Source organism: Rhinopithecus bieti, unplaced genomic scaffold (genome assembly GCF_001698545.2).
Source record: "Rhinopithecus bieti isolate Rb0 unplaced genomic scaffold, ASM169854v2 scaffold_35538, whole genome shotgun sequence".
NCBI classification, from domain to species: Eukaryota; Metazoa; Chordata; class Mammalia; order Primates; family Cercopithecidae; genus Rhinopithecus; species Rhinopithecus bieti.
Genome location: NW_016815913.1, coordinates 3,581,533 through 3,599,058, shown reverse-complemented (window position 1 = coordinate 3,599,058; position 17,526 = coordinate 3,581,533). Strand labels below are relative to the sequence as shown.

At 38.1% G+C, this 17,526-nt stretch overlaps 1 protein-coding gene across 1 annotated transcript in view; it reads left to right on the top strand.

Annotated features, from left to right (window-relative positions):
- The window catches only part of PROSER1 (proline and serine rich 1), a 19,532-nt gene extending 4,093 nt beyond the window's left edge, over positions 1-15,439 (top strand). Inside the window, exons 3-9 of the mRNA XM_017854140.1 lie at positions 24-107; positions 1,447-1,525; positions 2,177-2,227; positions 7,721-7,765; positions 11,112-12,897; positions 13,353-13,503; positions 14,092-15,439. Coding sequence (XP_017709629.1) covers positions 24-107; positions 1,447-1,525; positions 2,177-2,227; positions 7,721-7,765; positions 11,112-12,897; positions 13,353-13,503; positions 14,092-14,214 — 2,319 coding nt within the window. The 3' untranslated portion in view covers positions 14,215-15,439. The remainder of the gene's footprint in view (positions 1-23; positions 108-1,446; positions 1,526-2,176; positions 2,228-7,720; positions 7,766-11,111; positions 12,898-13,352; positions 13,504-14,091) is intronic.
- Positions 15,440-17,526: the final 2,087 nt, after the last annotated feature.

Sequence of the window (17,526 nt, the reverse complement as noted above, 5' to 3'; positions counted from 1 at the left end):
TTTTTTTTTTTTTTTTTAAATAGGGAACTCCTTTGAAAAAAGATGGCGAAGAATGTACTAATGAAGGCAAAGGAATAGCTGCACGAATTCTTGGACCATCCAAACCAGTATGTTTAGAAAAGGATGAAACAAGCCCCAACTCCTTCCTACTTAAAGTTTTCTTTTACTCAAAGCATAAATTTTATTTTGTGTTGCAAAGTTTGAAGTATTCTAGAAGTTGTAGGAGAGTGAGAGAGTGAATGGTTGAGGGAAATACAAATATTTAACAGTATTAAGAGCCCCTTTGAGGTTAAGCTTTTTATTTTAAAGTAAAATCAGTCAAATTGCTTTCAGTTTTTTTCTCGAGACGCATTCCGCTGCTCAGTTGCAGATATGGAGTGCGGAGAGCTTGTTTTAACTAAGTTTGTAGTTTAGCTGAATTAGTGTTAGTGAAACCACAGTGAAGCTAGGAGGTTGAAAGTATTTACAAGATAGTGATTATAATGATTGCATTGTAAACAGGACAGGAGAAGACAACCCTATGGGTTGAAGGATCTTTGGAGTTGAAGTACTAGAGGCCTGCATACAACCACCTTGCAAAACCTGCCCGTCCACATGACAAGAACTCCAGTGGAGTTGTTTATGGCAGAATAGTCGCACATCGTGGTTCTTGCACAAGACTTCAGACAGGGCCACAATTATGGGAGCTGGAAATAATCTGGCTACCTTACCACCAAGAGATCCTTTCCCCTGCCTCGCAGGCATGCACAGGCTCTCTCTGTAGGTGAAAAGTAGAGCATTTATTTAACTTAGCTTCAGGTACTTTCAGTTTTCTAAAGACCAGTTCTTTAAATGCTTTTTGTTACTTAGATAAGCTCCATCAACTGTAAAGTAAGTATTGGTGGATTTATGGATTTCAAAGGGCGGAACAACTAACATACTGAATTCCTGATTCCAGTCTACATTCTACTAGAGTTGTCAGAATGCCAAATGCTAAAGCAAACAGTGCTTTTTTCTTCCAAAAGGAGAAAAGAGGGTGGGAATTAGGATGAATTCCTGTCACTTTAGGAGGATGTTGCCACTGGGAGTTCTTGGGTCATTTGAGATTGTAAAACCTAGACGTTTTTTGTCTTTGTTATGTAGGAGGAAACAGGAATTCTTGGTTTAACTTAGGCTGGGCCTGGGAGGAGTTTGCTGTTTACAATGAGGTCTAACCCCTTATTGGAGATGATTTTTAAAAATAAACACCTTTGTGACCATCTTCGGCAAGATCTGCGTTTGGAATTTAATAGCAACCACATTTATTAAAGCAAAGAAATTTCCGTCATTTGTCGTCGCATGTAGTCCAGTAGTTGGTATGCTGGGACATTTTTAGCATATTAGGACTAAATATTTTGAAAGACAAGTTGCCAAGGAGACGGCTTATTTGGTTTTCTTCTAACTGCTGTGTTTCCCCCCATCTTTTAGCCTCCTTCAACATATAATCCACATAAACCTGTTCCTTATCCAATACCTCCATGCCGACCACATGCAACTATTGCACCAAGTAAGGAGTTCCCTTATTTTTTACTTGTTTTTCTTTTTTGGTGTTTATTTATTAAATTGAAAGTAAGTGCTGGTCTATGTGCTTGGGAAATCTGTAGCACCTCTGATATGCTACTGTGAGCTTAATTATGCCCATCGTTAGCTAGTAGTGTCCTGGCCTAGAACACTGTAGCAGATAGTTTATTTAGAATATTTTCTTTATGATAAATTACAGATGACTTTTAGTCATTCATTATTTATGAGTTTTCACTTGGTAAATCATCTTGAATTCCTTTTTTGGTAGTTGGTGTTCAGAGGCGTCATTAATGCATTTAACTTAAAAAAGTCAAGTATATGTGTTTGGCAGGAAAGACAAATAATTTAAGTATAGCAGATGCTGCCTGCCGTGCCATTCACTGAGCTTATCCCTGCGATGAGCCTGCGATGAGCCTGCGATGAGCCTGCAGTGGGCAATAGGAATCTCTGGTTGTTTCATTTGGTGTCAGTTTTCACTTAACTCTAGACCTAGCCCTCTATCTAAAATCAACTCTATTAAATAGGAGTTTTTATAATGAATGGCTGCATTAATATAGTTTGAACTCCTAGTCACAGAACAATACTAGTCACAGAACAGCGCTCACTTATATTTTTTTCTGTTGTGTTTTTATTTTAGGTGCTTACAACCATGCAGGTCTGGTACCATTAGCCAATGTCATAACTCCAGGTACGCCCCCTCTACCTCCATATACTCCTAATCCTATAGGAACAGGTAAAGTCATGTTATTTGGGAGTGTTTAAATAACTTATTCATACACAAATGTATACTTGGAAGGGACAGTTGTTTGGCATGACGTAATATTCCAACAGAGGGAACACAAGCTCAAGAGTCTGAAGGATCTGGAAGTGAATCCGTGGTAATATTGGATAGTTTTCGTAGTCTTGATGGGCTTCACTTTCTCTATTTGTAGTATAGGATAACATTTTAATAGCATTTATTCAGTAACATATTTAATGAATATTAGATGATCCTATCATGTGCTGTGTGCTGTGGATACAGAGGTGCACAAAGAGTCATGTTTGCAAAGAGTCTAGTGCAAAAATACAGATGAGGAAGAGAAGGCCATTTCAATATATTCTACATTGTTGGTTCTGAATTGCACATTTTTTATAGTTTAATTTCTCTGAAATTAGAATGTGATTTATAGCAAGTGGCATCTGAGATTCAAAGAGATAAGTTGGAATGATCAGTGCTGTGATAGGGTTAGAAACTCATAGGAAAGGCATCCAAACCAGCCCTACTAAGGTAAATGTGAGCTGCTTGCTTAATATACTGCTAAAGGTTGTTGACCCAATAATGAAGCTGCCATTTAATTGAATTAAGTTGAGGGGAAATGGGTAAAACAGACTGATAATCAAATATGAGGAATGACAGAGCAACAATGAGGTGGTTTCTCTGTAGCCAGGAACTACCTGGGGCACTTTAAAAATATATCCTTAGTTCCTCACTTGTAGAGATTCTATTCAGTGTATTGTGGTGGGGTTGCCTGGTGTTTTTATTTTATTTTTTTAATGATCTGGTGGTTCTTTAAGCAAGTTTGGGGAATGCTAGAATTTGTGCACAGAGAACCCAAGAGAGATCAAAGTATCAACTTTTTTTTTTCGAGGATCTTTATTAAGTGCCAGAGTAAAGAGAGCTGGAGGACTTTCTGCCTCCAAACTTTTATTAAGAATCTTCGGACACTAGGGTAGGCACCTTTCTGACTCAGCAAAGGAATTGTCAGCAACTGAAATTGATGGATGAATATGTATGGAGTTGACAGTGGGATAGCAAAGAATACTCTGCGCAAAGGCAGTTTATCACATGCAGATTAGAAGAGTAATTACTTGGGGAGGGGGTGAATTGGGCACCCCGTGCCTGACAGAGGTAGGGCAGGAGCTGGAATTCAGCCCGCTGTAGCCTAAGTTCCACTGCCAGTTGGCATGATTGTCTCCCCATTCACTTTGCTAATGACATAAAGACTCCATTTGAGTGGCCTTGGGCCACCTATGTAAACACCAGCTAGTTATGGGAAAAAGAACTATTTCTCATGAGTGGTAAAACTTTGACGTGCTGTGGAGAAGTATCATTGACTTAATGAATGCCACCATTTGGGTAAATTACTCCTACCATGGAGAGGAAGGGGTCATAAAAAAGCAGTGAGAAAGGACTGAGAAAGGACTAAAACACCCCAACACTTGCCAGGCCAACCTTTTTCATTGGGTCTTTTGGTAGTATGGGTTATGAAGAATAAATGGTTTCCCATATGTTGTCAAACTATTCTCCAAAAACCCTATACCAGTTTATACCTGTCCGTAAGAGTATGTGAGAATACAGTTTCTTGACACCCTTTCAACATGGAAGATTTTCAGTTTTTTAACTTTGTCAATCTGGTAGACTAATTTAGCTTACATTTTTGTTTGTTTTTTAACAAAAAATTAATTTTTATTTATATCAGTTGTTGTTTTACTCGAGTTTGTATCTTGCTTAGGAAATTCTTTCTCACCCCAACAATAAGAAAATATCATGTATATTCTCTAATTAGTTTTATAGTTGTTCTTTTAAAGGTATAGCTTTTAGTTCGACCACCCTTCATATTTTTATGTGTGTGTGGTAGGAATAGAGCTTAATTATTTTCTTGTCCTTCCTAGAGACTTTTATAGTCGCCCAATAGTATATAATTATTATTATTTTTTTTACTAGCCAGGCGTGGATTCTGTTGAGTACACTGATGAAAGTTGCAAAACATTTTTTCCAAAATTTATCATTTTATTTCTTGCCCTTTGTTATGGTACCTTTTGCCCTTAGAGTTTTGAGTTTTACACTTTTGCCTAGACAAAAACAGGCTGTGAAAGCAAAGCTGGAACCAAGTTGCCTTGGTTAAGATCTTCTTATCCCAGGGTAGTTCAGATATTCTAGCTCTTAGAAGATACCTACTCCATCTGGAATTTCATTTCATATAGGGGATGAAATAGAAGTTCATCTTAATTTTTCCCCAAACAGTGGCCAGTTGTGCCAGCACCATTGATTAATCTGTCTTCCCCACTAATTTGAAATACCACATTTATCTTAAGTTTCATACACACATAGGTATGAGTTCTTTATTAAAATTCCACTGTAGTTAACTTTATTTTATGATTATATCATACTAATTTTACTAGCAGATCTGTAGTGTGTTCTAATGTTTCATAAGGCAGGCTCCCCCTTACTTATTTTTGTATTTTTCTTTTCGTTAGAAATCTTGCATCTTAACCTTAAGATCATTTTCTGCAACTTAAAACAACTCTGTGTGTGTGTGTGTGTGTGTGTATGTGTGTACAGAGAAAGAGATATAGTAATTTCAGAAGAATTGGCATTTTTATGATAGTAAGTCTTACCTTTCAGTTATGTGTGTATATCTTTATATCATGTCAAGCTGGTAGTGTTTTCTTCCCCAGGGTTTATTTTATTCCTTTCAAGAGGATATTGTAGTTTCCTACATGCAGGTTCTATGCCTTAAATTTGTCTATAGAATTTAGAGATATTTTTGGTTACAATTATAAATAGAATGTTTCATTTCTAGGTGCTTATTACTAATTACCCTCTCTAGTTTTTTTTTTTTTTTTTTAAGTCTCTCGAGTTTATGAAATAAAAGGTAGTAAAATAAACTTGCTTTATAAATAAATTATAAATAATATCAGCACTGAGTTATAGCTCCGGCGCTTACGTATAAGAAGGGTATTTCTTTGCTTTCCTAGGGTCCCTAGGTCTTATTGAGTGAGAATATTGTCCTGACTTATTTTATTTTATTTCATAAAAAATATTTTGCCTGTACCTTTATTTTAAACTTTTTTCCCCTATGATTTTATTTGGTAGATTGGCTTGGTTTGTAAATGATATATAGCTGAATTTTTATTTTTAAGCCTGTTAGACTTTTAATAGGAATTTGTAATGATAATAAATACTACACGTTTGTTCTTAGTTCTTCCATTTTTATTTTCATTATTCTTTTATTCCAGTTTTGTTTTTATTACCTTTGCTAAATTGTATTGGTCAAATTGCCATTTTATTTTTTTTAACAACTGTTCTCTCCTTGACCCCACCCAAACTTAGAAATTTTCTTTAATATCGCCAACTATTACCTTCTTATTCTTAATGGTTGTCAGTGTACAAAAACTTAAAACTTTCTGTATATCATTTTACTTCCATATTCTTTTTGTTTTTGTTTTGTTTTTTAGTTTTTGAGATGGAGTTTCACTCTTGTTGCCCAGGCTGGAGTGCAGTGGCGCAATATTGGCTCACCACAATCTCCGCCTCCCAGGTTCAAACAATTCTCCTGCCTCAGCCTCCTGAGTAGCTGGGATTACAGGCATGTGCCACCATGCCTGGCTAATTTTTTTTTTTTTTGTATTTTTAGTAGAGACGGGGTTTCTCCACGTTGGTCAGGTTTGTCTTGAACTCCTGACCTCAGGTGATCCGCCCACCTCAGCCTCGCAAAGTTCTGGGATTACAGGCATGAGCCACCATGCCCAGCCTCTCCTTTCTAAAATCAATTTGTGTGTTTTGTTGGGATACTAGACATTTTTGCTTCTGATACCTAATTTCTTTAAAATTGCCTTTGATCATGACTTGTTACTGATTCTTCTGTTTGTTTTATTCCTTGTCTTGATATGCCTGTTCTAATTTTCTTTTGGTAGAAAATTACTTTAAGAAGTTTTTTCAGAAAGGACACATGTATAGAGTTGTGGATGGAAAATTCAATTCCAGATAATTTTCTTTATTGGGAACTTGGTCTCTTTCTGTAAGCCTACAAAGAATTTTTTTTATCTTTGGATTTCAGAAATTTTACCAGTATGTTTAGGTGTGTATCTTGTCATTAATCTTTTCTGGCACTCTGTAAGTTCTTTTGATGTGAAAACTCAAGTCTTTAAAGCTTAGGAAAATTTTGTTTTTATTCCTTTAATTGTTGCATTTTCCTCTGCTCTTTTCCCCCTCCTCCTGTTACTCTTATTTTACATTTTCTGTATTTGCCTTCTAAGCCTATTACCTATTCATTTATGACATCTTTTCCATTAAAAAATTTTTTTGGCATTCTAAGTGATATTTGTTTCTTATTTCCAACCATTATTTAACTTTTAGTCATTTTATTTCTAATCTTTATTATTCTTTCCATTTATTAATTTGGAATCAGATTTTTATATGTAAAAGGCTTCTCTGCTAATTTCCCAGTAGTTGTGTGTGTGTGTGTGTGTGTGTGTGTGTGTCTCAGGTTTTAAAAGTCCTTTTTCTTTCATTAAATCTCCATTGTTCTGGTGGTTATTTGTTGTCAGCTCAGTCAAGCTCATGAATTCCTTAAACAAGCTGTGGTTTTACTTTGCTCGTTATACCAGGACATGGAGGTTTCCTATACACTGTATGCCTGTCACAGTATTGGTTTCTTGGGCAGTTTTTGTCAAGCCATAAGACGGTACATTTTTCTCCCTTTGTATCCTTGGCTAATGGGCTGTTTGGATAGATTTTTTCCCTTGAGGGGTGTGCTTTAGGTTGTCAGTCTCACAGGCTTCAAGTCAGCCTCAACTAGGCTAGTTCCCCATGGCAGTTCCTAATATAGGGCCTTTCCCAGAGCTGAGTACAGCAAATGGGCAGGACAGTTTCTTTCTGTTGGCTTGGGCAATCCACAGTGAATGGCAGTGAATTCTACACTCATTCATCCAGCTGCCGCCTTTCACTTCTCAACCTTCCCACTCCCGTAGGCACTGGTACTCAGAGGATCTGTCTGTCAGCTCAGCCAATGATAGTGGTCCTCACTGCACTACAGCTGCAGGGTACACTTTCTTCTGGATGGCACCCTTAGGCCAGCATCTTTCCAGAAAGTGTTCTTGAATGCTGAGTGTATATGTAAAATTAACAGTGTGTATTTAAAACCTGACAAGCTAAGGTGGAGGTGCTAGGGGAGAAAAGAGCAGTTGCTCAGTTGCTGGTAATCCTCTTAGTCTTCAGATAGAGTAGTAAAGTATTAGTAGTAATAATAGTAGAGTTACTACTATTTGTATTTCCTTTCTTTTCCATACGTATACATCTTTTCCTAACACGGTATACATATATTTATATCCTGTGTTTTCTTTTATACAAATATCTGTTTATTATGGTGGCAAATATTTGATTAAAGTTTAAAATGAACTTTTATTTATTTTTATATAGAGAATGAAGACCTTTCCAATCAGTCAAAACCTATACAGAATCAAAGTAAGTACCAAATTTGATCCAGAGATAACGGATATCTGTCATGGTTTGCTCTGTTATTCACTGAGAATAATTTGAGTATATTTGGAATTGTTATGTTTTAGGGAAAGTTTCTGGTTAAAGAATATAATTCAAACTTGTTAACAGTGGTTTACTAGTGTTACATATTATATACATAACATGAAATGCATGTATTAACTGGACTTAAAATTAATCTTAGGACTTTTATACAATTTGCAAAACTTGCAGTGTAATGTAAGTACTACGTAGCATTGCATTCACATTCACTTTACATTCTGTGATACTGGAAATCTCATTTGTTTTTTGATATAAACACATGGGATGATAAAAATCCTTTTTGACAAGTGCTAGTTAGATTCTACTTTTAGAGTTCATTATTTCAATAAGTATTATTAAGCATGTCTTAATATAGAAAAGAACAAGGGGCACCAAAGCAGAAAATGGAATTGAAAAATGAAAATGAAGTGTGTCCTACATAGTGCCTCTAGATGGCAGCAATGCTGCCATGTATTTTTTCCCCTAGGTAAGGATCTGTGTGGTCAGGCAGGAGAGACTTTCTTGTGTGAGACAAAAACTGACATCAGTTCTTGTGTAGCCAAGTATCACAATAGCCTGACCATTGTAGTACAAAGGAGTCTCAGTGGGAGCATTCCATTCCCTGAGAACAGTGCCTAGCAGATGTGTCTCAGCTGGTGGTTTCTAAAGGAGGTAGCAGAGTGGGGTGTAAAGAACACTAAGTGAAATGTCAGGACATCCAGTTTCTTATCCTGCCTCTGCTACCACCTAGTTTTGTGACCTTGAACAGGAAATTTAACCCCTGTGAAAAGGAGATTGAAGAAACTTCACCTGTTATGTTCAACTTTATTATTTTATGTTCAATTGTTTTTGAAGGGAGTAATCAGGTTCGTTGTTGTAAGTACCATTGGCAGGAATAGCATATTTTGTTTTCCTATGTTGTATGATGTTAGCATGATTAAGATTTTATTTTTTCCTTTTGGGACTATATTAAGAAACAGAAATTGGCCAGGCGCTGTCGCTCACACCTGTAATCCCAGCACTTTGGGAGGCTGAGGTGGGTGGATCATGAGGTCAGGAGATTGAGACCATGCTGGCTAACACGGTGAAACCCCGTCTCTACTAAAAATACAAAAAATTAGCCGGGTGTGGTGGCGGGCTCCCATAGTCCCAGCTACTTGGGAGGCTGAGGCAGGAGAATGGCGTGAACCTGGGAGGCGGAGCTTGCAGTGAGCCGAGATCGCGCCACTGCAGTCCAGCCTGGGTGAACAGAGCGAGACTGTCTCAAAAAAAAAAAAAAAAAGAAACTAAGACAAACTAGTATAGCAGTCAAAGATGTGGGTCTGAAAGACCCAGGCTCAAGTCTTGGCTCCACCATATAGTATCTGCATGATCTTTTATCTGGGGTTGCTTAGTCATATAGCAAGCCTCAGATTGCCCATCTGTAAAATGAGGGTGTTAGTTTCTATCGCAGAGAGTTATTGTGAGGACAAGTGAAGTGATGGGCCTAACTTAGCACAGGGTTTGACAGATCGTGTTTTATGGTTAATAACCAAATTAGATGATTGGAAAGTGCTGTTTATTATGGTATGTGGTTGGGATTTTAAAATTTTGTTCGTTTCATTTTTACCTGCAAGTGCTATGATTAATAATGCATAGCTTTTGCTTCATTAAATAAAAAGATATCCAACAGAGGCTGCTATGAAGAACACTCTAGGATAGCTTGGTTTTACCTTCAGATTTGTCATTAGCTACATGGTCTTCCGCACATAGTTTAATAAATAAGAGAGTGAATTCGCAAATGGTACCCAACACCTACAGACTTAAATACCTTTTTGGTACATTATTTACAAACATAAGATTAGGATTATATTCCTTATGCTTCTAGTTCTTAGAAATTAAGTACAAAAAAGGTACAAATCCATTTTTATAGGTACTGTAAGTTTAAAATGATAGCTAGTCTTATTTTATTGAAACCAAATCACTGCTTACAACCATTAATATGGTCAAGACTTAAGAACTTTGGAGTTTCAGTTTATATACTTAAATATGACTTTGTCAATTTTCCAATCATATTTTTTTTCTAAGACAACTACAAAATTTGTTCAGCCCAATGTGACACCCCTTGGCCTTCACGTAGCGCAAATGAATTATGTGTGTGTTGTTTACCTCCGTTTTCTTCCTAACGTCCCTTCCCATCTGTGAGTAGCATAGTGTATTTGTTGACCCTGTCAGCTTGCTTGTGTCAAAAGAATCTTAATTATACATAAATTTTAAAATGTGTTAATCCATGAAAATACTTCTCAGTTGGTTATCACTGCAACAGGAACATTCTCTGTTTACAACTGAAACAGAATTTGATGTGGGTACAGTATCAGATGATGGTTGTCTTCAGGACATTAGCTACCTAAGTCATGGTTTCCCTTGACACCAAGATTATCACAGGTGGGGATAGCCATTGAATGCATTCAGAGGGGAGTCCACATCATCCCCCAAAATGCTTATTATTTTAGAGTTTATCAGAATAAAAATACTAGAGCAAACTCTAGAAATAGTGTTGGGAATAGTCCTTGAGTGGGTTTGGGAACTGTAGTTTGGGGGAATTACGATATATCCAGCTCAGCAGACACTCATTAAGTATGCAGGTGCTGTGTTCTGTGCTAGGTAATAGGACTGTAAAGATGAATTAGACATAGCTTTTGCCCCTAAAGGAGTTGCCAGGTAAAGGTTGGGGTTTAATGTAGTGCAGAGTGGTCAGTATGAGCAACTGTTTGGGGGTGGGGCGGGGCAACTGTACAGATTAACAATCTGGAATATTAAATTCAACTCACAGAATGACAACAAACAGTACTGGAGAGACGGGCATGAATCCTGGAAAGCCTTGTATGGCCCTGCAAGGGAAGCCATGTTCTGAAAGCTCCTATGAGGGAGACTGACTTGTGGTTATTACTCTAGATAAGTAGATTGAATTAGAGGTAAAGTCAGTGCAGCAGCACTAATCACAATTAAAAGAAATGCTGTAATTTTTAAAAAGTGGAAAAATATGAAAGGACACTTTGTAAGCGTCTCAAAACTTCCTGTGATTTGGAGAGCTATTTTGAGCAGAGTCTAGACAACAACTGAATCTGACTGGCTCCAGAGTAAAGATCTGAGAAATGGAACCCAGCAATGTAGACATTACAAGAACCTATTATACCTATCATTTTTTATTTGGTATTTGTTAAGTATTACAAAGATGGTTATGCTTTTTAATTTAAAATTTGACGTTTCAGCATGGTGATACATTCTTGCCTTTTTTCCCCCTTCCATATAGCATTTTCTACCCCAGCAAGTCAACTCTTTTCTCCTCATGGTTCTAATCCTTCAACACCTGCTGCAACTCCTGTTCCTACTGCATCCCCAGTCAAGGCAATCAGTCATCCATCAGCATCAGCAGCTGCCACCGTTTCTGGAATGAACCTGCCGAATACTGTCCTTCCTGTGTTCCCAGGGCAGGTCTCCTCAGCCGTTCACATACCTCAGCCAGCAACGCCAAACCCAACAGTTATCAGAACCCCTTCATTGCCCACTGCACCTGTTACGTCTATCCACAGTACAACTACCACTCCTGTTCCTTCCATTTTTTCTGGCCTAGTGTCACTGCCAGGTCCTTCTGCCACTCCTACCCCAGCCACTCCTACCCCAGGACCTACACCACGGTCCACTCTTGGTTCCAGTGAAACATTTGCTTCTACTTCTGCCCCTTTCACTAGCCTCCCCTTTTCCACCAGCTCTACTGCTGCTTCTACCAGCAACCCAAATTCTGCTTCATTGTCATCAGTTTTTGCAGGGCTCCCTTTGCCCTTACCACCAACATCCCAAGGCCTATCCAACCCAACTCCTGTAATTGCTGGTGGCTCTACTCCCAGTGTTGCCGGTCCACTTGGTGTGAACAGTCCTCTTTTGTCTGCCTTAAAAGGCTTTCTGACATCCAATGACACCAGTTTAATCAGCTCCTCTGCTTTATCCTCTGCTGTCACAAGTGGGCTGGCTTCACTGTCTTCTCTTACTCTTCAGAACTCTGACTCTTCCGCTTCAGCCCCTAATAAGTGCTATGCCCCATCGGCCATCCCTACCCCACAGAGGACTTCCACTCCAGGGTTGGCCCTGTTCCCAGGCCTGCCGTCTCCTGTGGCTAACTCAACTTCCACTCCCCTGACTTTGCCTGTACAGTCTCCTTTAGCCACTGTTGCATCAGCTTCCACATCAGCGCCAGTTAGCTGTGGCTCCTCAGCCCCCCTTTTGCATGGCCCCCACCCAGGTACCTCAGATCTGCATATTTCATCTACCCCTGCTGTAACGACTCTTCCTGTTATGATCAAAACTGAGCCCACGAGTCCTACTCCCTCGGCCTTCAAAGGCCCATCTCATTCTGGGAATCCCTCTCATGGCACTTTAGGTTTGTCAGGGACATTGGGCCGTGCATATACTTCAACATCCGTGCCCATCAGTTTATCTACTTGCCTTAATCCTGCATTGTCAGGTCTCTCCAGCTTGAGTACTCATTTAAATGGTTCAAATACCCTTTCTTCTATTTCCCTTCCACCACATGGTTCCTCCACTCCCATCGCACCGGTATTCACTGCTCTTCCTCCTTTTACTTCTTTGACCAACAATTTTCCTTTAACTGGCAACCCATCTCTTAATCCATCAGTATCTCTCCCAGGGTCATTAATAGCCACCTCATCTACTACTGCCACCTCCACATCTCTCCCTCATCCCAGCTCGACAGCAGCTGTTCTCTCAGGGCTTTCTGCTTCAGCACCAGTCTCAGCAGCACCTTTCCCCCTCAACCTGTCTACTGCTGTTCCCTCACTTTTCTCAGTTACTCAAGGACCTCTGTCATCTTCAAATCCCTCCTACCCAGGCTTTTCTGTCTCTAATACCCCAAGCGTTACCCCTGCTCTTCCCTCATTCCCGGGGCTGCAGGCACCATCTACAGTCGCAGCTGTCACACCACTACCTGTGGCTGCCACAGCCCCATCCCCGGCTCCAGTCCTCCCAGGATTCGCCTCAGCATTCAGTTCCAATTTCAACTCCGCTCTTGTTGCACAAGCCGGGTATGTGGATTCTTTGGAAATAGGATAAAATTATTCTTCACCTAACTTGTAGTTCACATTTCATTTCAAGTCATCCAAATGAATGTCAAAATCTAAACGATGTTTTCCTGGACGGAAACTTTAGCACTCAAAAAATGTTTTATGAGCCACGTTAAGATAAATATATAAAATATTAATGCCTGTTGACATAGTTTTTGGATTTGTATTTGGTAGTTTTATTAGACAGCAGAAAGGATTATATGCAAAACAGACTTATTGAATTTCAAATAATATACTTCACAGAAAGTAAGTTTCATATCGGTGAATGGCTGATTTTTAGGGTCCTTCCAACAGAGGAATAAATTATAATGTTTTTGTTTTGTTTTTAACATTTTAAGATTGTATTTGACAAATATGGAAGCAGTAGCTTTTATGTCTTGTCTGCAGTTAACTTGTTTTTCTGTCAATTGTTTTAGTTTATCATCTGGACTTCAAGCTGCAGGCAGTTCTGTTTTTCCAGGCCTTTTGTCCCTCCCAGGTATCCCTGGGTTTTCTCAGAATCCTTCACAATCATCCTTGCAAGAATTACAGCATAATGCGGCCGCACAGTCAGCATTGTTACAGCAGGTAAGCAGCAAAGGCTGGCATAAATAACATGGTAACATGTATAACTAACTTCTGTAGTGAGAATGTTGCAGTATCATTTGTGATATCCCAACATTGGCAAAAAAAAATGGCTCTCAGGAGAATGCATGGAGATTTGATGATTAGTTCTCCCCAGATTTGCAAATTATGCTTGTCTTCTTTCAGGAGAGTTACAAAGGTGGTAGGATATAGACATCTGTATGAATTGTTTTTCCTTCCTGCTTATAGATTTTACTTGATAAAATTTAAGAATCTATTCATGACAGTTAAATGTTAACTTGTCTTCTATAATTTAAGCTAAATAATTGACCATTAAGCACATTATCTGTAGAAAACCTATTGACTTTTGAGAGAATATTAAATATTTCAATGACAATTCTGTGCATCTCCTTCACCTTGAAGAAATTTGAACATTTTCTTAAAAATTTTAGGTGACTGAGCAGACTTGATTGTGCCTCAGAGTTTTGTCTGTCTTTCCTATTCTGAATAGCTGTGTGGCATGGATAGAAGCAAGCGTGGGCTTGAATGAACTTGGTACTCTGCTAAACCACATGCTCTTCTTTCCATCAGGTCCATTCAGCTTCGGCTCTGGAAAGCTATCCAGCTCAGCCTGATGGGTTTCCTAGTTATCCTTCGGCCCCAGGAACACCATTTTCTTTGCAACCAAGCCTGTCCCAAAGTGGGTGGCAGTGAATACTTTTAACTTTTATTCTCCTTCAGAGCAACATCAGAATTGCCTAAGAACTGCAGTGAACAATCTGACAAATGTGAAGTTGGCCAAAAGTCAGAAAATGAGAATGAGGATAATGCTGGAGAAATTGTGACAACAATTTGAAAATTGTGGTTGCATTTAAAAAAATGGTTTTAAGTATGAACACTCCCCTATGTAAATATGCTGACGATAAATTGTATGGAGAATGGTATTTAAAAAGTGTTTGGAGACTTTTCACCTGTCTTATAAAATTTTGAATTGTGTATGTGATCTACATAGAAAAAGTACTAAAGAGTAGATTGAACTCTTTATAGCTGAATACAGCCTTAAATATGCTTGTATAGCATCCCTGGCAGAAGTAATAGTTGTGCCTCAGACTTAGGGGTTGCATGTGGCCCTGGGGGAGTTACTACCCTTGGTATGCATGAGCGGTTCCTATTAGCATCAGTGGGAACTCAGTACTCTATATGTATCCACAAAAGGGAACTTGAGACCCACAGTTATTCTTAATTTCTGATATTAACAACCATACATACTGCTGAATTTAACTCAATATATTTCAGGTAAGTGGAAGTGGTGCTTAATGTAGTCTTCAGAATGACTTTCAGGTGTTTTCAACTAAAAGTATATATCCAGAACTACATCCTTATAAGAAATACAAGTAAGACTTAGGATAATTTGCCTTCAAAACAGTTCTCCTAATCTCAGCAGTATCCAATGAGTGAAGGACACTTGACTGACTCTCGGGCCACCTCTATTACTTACTGTACTATGGAAGCTCCTGGTGAATGTTTACAATTATGGGATGTAGTATTTCTATTTGTACTCTAAGTCAAATGCTTATATGAAATATGTGACAACAAATAGAGAAGACTGGCTCTGTTAGTAATTATGCAGTATGTACTCTAAGGATTGTGGTAGTATAACGGGCGAATGTCATTAATTTTGGAGTAACAACTGCCACATGTGGGGAGTAGGGGAGTAAGGAGAGAGAATTCCAAACCTGTGATTAAAAGTGTAAACTATAGAGTCTACTGTAGTACATTTCAGGATCTAGAAGTTTTACTTTTATAAAGATGGTGTCTGGAAGATGTTGCTAATGTATTTTACTTCAACATAGGGAACAAACTTTTTAAGCATATTAATAAACCTGTATGGTTAGTTTTTAACAATTTTTTAAAATAAACTTTATGGATATGACAAATATTCTGTGTTTTGCTAAGTGCTTGGATAGGCTTTCTAATTTTGTATACTTGCTAGAGTTAATAAATTGAACATTTTTATCCAAATTTAGTTTAACTCAGTTTATACTACTGATTGCTCATTCATTTAAATGATATCTTAATGTAAACTTCATAACCAACACATGAACAGACTGATTTATGTCTTTAAACACACAATGTAAGCTATAGTTTAATAGCAATTGCTGGAAGTTGCCATTTATTTTTCTTAAATCTATACCCATAAAACTTTTTTAAAGATTATATTGTGTTTTTTTATGTGTTGACCATTCATTCAGAAAATATTGAATGAGTAGTCTTGATACAATATGATGCCACTACAAGGTGTATTTCTGCTATCCTATGAGCCCCTTGAGAAGAGGAGCTGTATCCTGTTCATCTTATGAGATCCCTGGCCTCACACATAATTGGCCATTCAAAGGTGTATTTAAAGTGAATGTTTTTAGAATCCTTGCACTATTTCCTGGAGGCTAGTTTTATGTGTGTGTTTCCCAACTATATGGGGTAAGTAACCTAATTCACTTACATCCAAGATGTAAGTCACATAATAAGTGGTAAATCTGAATCAAGCATCTACTATGAATACTTCTACCAAGTGCTAAGAAAACACGAGACGTGAGGGGAGTATCTTACTACCTGAGGGAGTCTAGAAAGATTTATCAGTGGCATTAAAGTCTTAAAGAATGAGTAAGAATTAACGTGATTTATAAAGGCACAAAGTATGACCGTAGCATAGCAATATAATATATCTGGATGGAGCATAGTAGTTTTAGGATGAAAAGCAAGAGAGGTACCTGATTATGAAAGACCTTTAAACCATGCCGAAACCTGGGGATTTGTTCTGTGGATAGTTTGGAAATGTATTGGAGTGCTTCAGAAAAATCACTTAGGCTGCAGCATGGAGGTTGGATTAGAGGTTATCGAAGAAACCCAAAAATGAAGACTGTGAAGATTGTGTTCCTCTCTATCCCCTTTATGTGAAGGCCAGTAGCGTGTTTAAGATTTGCAAAAGCTGTTAGTTAACTCATAAAATTGGTGAACTTGAAGCCTCACCATTTGATTTGCCAGATTGTATATTTATAAAATATAGTTGGTGTCAGAATTGTAGAAAAGACTTAACTCCAAATTTAATGAGGACTTCGAATTTTTGTTGTTTTTAGAGGCGACAACACATTGGCAAACTAATCTGGTCAGTTACAAGGCTAAATATTGAACATTAGCAAGGAAGTTGGGAAGGGTAATCTAAATTGTCCCTGATAAAAACTCCAGCCAAATTAAATTTAAAGGCGTTTAATTGAGCAATGAATGATTTGCAAATTGGGCAGCCCCCAGAATCACAGAACATTCACAGAAACTCAAGTGCAGCCACGTGGTGGAAGAAGATTTATAGACCAAAAAAGGAAACGATGTACAGAAATCGGCAGTGAGATACAGAAACAGCTGGATTGCTTACAGGTTGGTGCCTTATTTGAACACAATTCGAACACTAAGCAGTGGTTGAAGTATGGCCGCTGAGGTTGGCCAAGATTCAGTTCCTGTTACAGGCACATACATCTAAATTAGGTTTCCAATTTTGTCTGACTGTTAAGCTAGATTACAGTTCATTCAGAAGGACTCAAATATAGAAGTACGGAGTCCTTCTCAGGCCATATTTAGTTTGCGTTAACATCCCCAAGGTCCTTTCAGTCAGATGAGGCATGATAGTAAGTTTTTAAGTCTCTCTGACAAAATTTTATGGTAAGAGCTAAAAGTCAGTGGTGTTTATCACTCCTAATTTGTAGGGAGGGTAATTGGAATAAAATATCCAAAAGACATGAAGAAAGGCACAGACACGTGTAAGAAATAAGCACACGGTAAGACGTTAGTTAGGCTTTCCTGTACAAGTAAGTCTTCATTTGGGTCATCAATAGGTTTTTGGAAACTGCGACTTTAAGAGAAACAGTATAACGAAACCAGTTTTACCATAGGCTAATTGATGTAAGCAAAATTAAGTTCCTATGGAATGTTTCTGGTCACAAAAACTGCACCAAATGTCTAAAGACCTACAACACT